The sequence below is a fragment of the Phaseolus vulgaris genome, chromosome 3, assembly GCF_051622355.1.
Source record: "Phaseolus vulgaris cultivar YP4 chromosome 3, ASM5162235v1, whole genome shotgun sequence".
In the NCBI taxonomy this organism is placed as follows: Eukaryota; Viridiplantae; Streptophyta; class Magnoliopsida; order Fabales; family Fabaceae; genus Phaseolus; species Phaseolus vulgaris.
In genome coordinates this window covers 37,357,108-37,360,233 of record NC_143500.1, presented here as the reverse complement: position 1 = coordinate 37,360,233, position 3,126 = coordinate 37,357,108, and the positions used below count along the sequence as shown (strand labels likewise).

At 29.7% G+C, this 3,126-nt stretch overlaps 1 protein-coding gene across 1 annotated transcript; it reads right to left on the bottom strand.

The window, feature by feature from the left end:
* Positions 1-763, bottom strand: LOC137807363 (CAP (Cysteine-rich secretory proteins, Antigen 5, and Pathogenesis-related 1 protein) superfamily protein). The gene has a single exon (XM_068607974.2). The coding sequence runs from the start codon at positions 699-701 to the stop codon at positions 180-182; it is 522 nt and encodes a 173-aa protein (XP_068464075.1). The 5' UTR covers positions 702-763; the 3' UTR covers positions 1-179.
* Positions 764-3,126: the final 2,363 nt, after the last annotated feature.

The following is a 3,126-nucleotide window of genomic DNA, read 5'->3' as shown; positions in this document are numbered from 1 at the left end:
TTACTAATAGACATTTAGATTTGATATGAAGGACACAGAGTAGCTACATGATTCGAGACACGAGACAGAGCTACAATTAAACCCACATGGCAAACAGACAATACTAATATGGCAGAGGAGAACATGGGCAGGATCCTATTACATTATTGGCTTGTCTCACTGCTTATGATAACAGAATTTCAGTAAGGCTTTTCCCCATAGTAGTTACCAGGAGGATCATAGTTGCAGGTCATGAAGGTGCCCTTCCCTCCAGAGCAAACAACGCTAGCACAACCAACCTTCCTAGTAGTGTTCCACACAATCTGAGTATAATGTCCACACATTTGTCCATCCGCACAAGAATTGTACCAATAATTGTACCATTGACGCTCTTCAACCCACGCACTAACAGCTTGTGCTGGCTTCCACCCCGTGCCACTGCCCCAGAATATGTTCTCACCGTAAGGCCCATTCGAATGCTCAAGGGCACAATCACTGCGCCTCTGGTTTGCATACCACTGGGCATAGTGTTCTAGTTTGGAGTCCCACACCAAGGGACGTTGCCTCACCGACGCACGAGCTGCATTCTGGGGGATGATAAATTGGTTTGCAAAGCTTCTGGGTTGGTTTTGGGTTGGGACAACAATAGCATGGGTGGTTGTGATCAGCAACAGAAACAAAGCCAGTGTGAAAAAACAATGCATTGAAATGCAATGCCTCATTTTGAAGTTGTGTTAGAGATTTGAGGATGTTTTGTTGGTAGGAGGAAGGGGTGTTATATAAAGTGTTGGGCGTTGAGATTAGAGTGAGAGAGTGGTTATTTGTCAACTGTTTTGGCCTTGGTGGCATCCATGTTCGACAATGATTGCCATTTTTAATTCTTAGTTAAAGGAAATGTAGTTAATTCAAACTATAGTCAGTTACTCGGTTTTTTCATTCCCTTTCATTGGCCACCTATTCATTCATTTCCACGTTTGTAGGCCAAAGGAGTTGTGTTGTTGAGTTGAGATTCCCTTCTTTTTGCACATGGGATACTTTTCTGCTCTTAGTGATCGGATAACGTGTACCAATTTTATTAACCTTTGTACCAAATCGATCACTATCGTTAACTACTTTCAATTTTAAAATAATAATTATCTAATTCAAATCATAGAATAAAGGGCTTGACTAAAGTTTTGGTTATTTATTAAAGTTTATGTGAAGTTCTTTATTTTTTTTTTTCAATTTAACGAACCGATCTAAATTTCCCGTGGGTTTATCTATTTTGACATAAATAAGTTGGCCTGACATGTTATATGATATGTTAGTCAGCTGATTAATTAAAGGGACCCATTAATTTGTGAAATGTGTGATTAACGTACATGATTTACTTTTTGCTATCTAACTGCATTATATATTAATCTATTTTAATATTGAATATGTGTCATATCGATGAATTTTGATACATTAGTAAGTATAATTTTTAAAGAAATTAAGAAAAATATAGTACGAAAATTTTTGTAAGTATTTCAAAGTATAAGTCCCTAAAATTTGAGATATGAAAAATCTAATATAAAAAATTAAAGTAATTAAATCTTAGATTAAATCATTTCAAATAAAAATCTAATATAAAATCTACACATACAAGGATTTTTTTAAAAATGAAATAATAATTTAGGATTTTTCCAAACGTAAAAATAAGTAATAAATAATGGAAGCATCACTTACTATAAAAAAAAAACAAAACAAAAAAAACAGTTGCGTAGTGTTTAGAAGTGAAAATTCAAAATAGTTAACTTCATAATAAAAGGTTGTCATAAAATAATATTCACTGGTTGCAAAAGTTATAATAAGGATGTTTATAATTATTAAGAAGTGTTTAAACGAATCTTTTTTATGAAAATAATTAAGAAATAAATAAAGAATTCTTTTCTATAAATTAGAAGTTAATTTATATATAAATTCTTTTTTAAAAGTTCGTTTACAAAAATTTGTCAATTTTATTTTTAATTTATAAATAAGTTAATTTTAACTTATCAAAAAAGTTATTTGTTTCCTTATTTTCTCTCTTGAAAATATCTTAGATATTTTTCTCACCTAGATATCTTAGATATTTTTTTTTAGATAACTTATTTAGACATACAACTTGTAAAAAACAAACAAAAAAACTGATGTATGCCATTCAGGAATATAACTCTTGGTTTTGTTTAATTGTTTTACACAATTCAAAAAAATGTTAATGCTGTAATACCTTTTTACTTAAGGACTAAAATATCTCAATTTTATATAAATACTAAAATGTTTGATTTTGTTCATGAAATAATGTTGATAATAATATCTATAAAGGGTGTAGGTGTAATATATAAAAATTTCACTAAGGATTGTAATTAAGAAAGAGTTGCTCTAGCAATCAATATTAACACAAAATAAATTAATATATATGTCCACACACATATTTCGTCTATAAAGAAAAAAAAAACATTTCGATTTTACTTTTACGTCCTTTCATAATTACTTTCAGACACAGTTTTAAACTTTACAACTATGTCTACTCGTGTACCTAGTACAATCGTTACACATTATCATACCAATATAAGGGTAAACTATAAAAAATAACTATAAGAAATCTATAAATTTTAAGATATTACAATTTGATATATAATTACACATTTTTTCAATCATTTTCATCAAACACATGCATACAAATCTCACATGGATCCACATAATCATAATATTGATAAAAAAAATATCTACAGATATATTAAATATTATCCATCAAAGATTTAACATCTGACCATTTTTTGCATCTTAAGTATGCAAACCTTGGCTACATCGATTATAATGAGTTTAAAGTATGTCTTTATCCAATCTTCAACAAGCATTTTGATTCAATATTTCGGACTTCACTATTGCAATATAGATCATTGCCTAATATCCAAAAAGAATCATGGTTCACATATCATTTCATCATATACAAGTATGTCATCTCATATATATAAATATTGTCATACTTTGAATTTAAGCTACAATCATTCAAACATACAATTAAACAATTTAAGCATATATCAAACATATATATTCAAACAAACTACGAAAAGATCACTTAAAAGGGGCATTCAACAACATTTTCGCTTGAGAAAAAATAGTTATGAAAAGCGAAAGTATCAA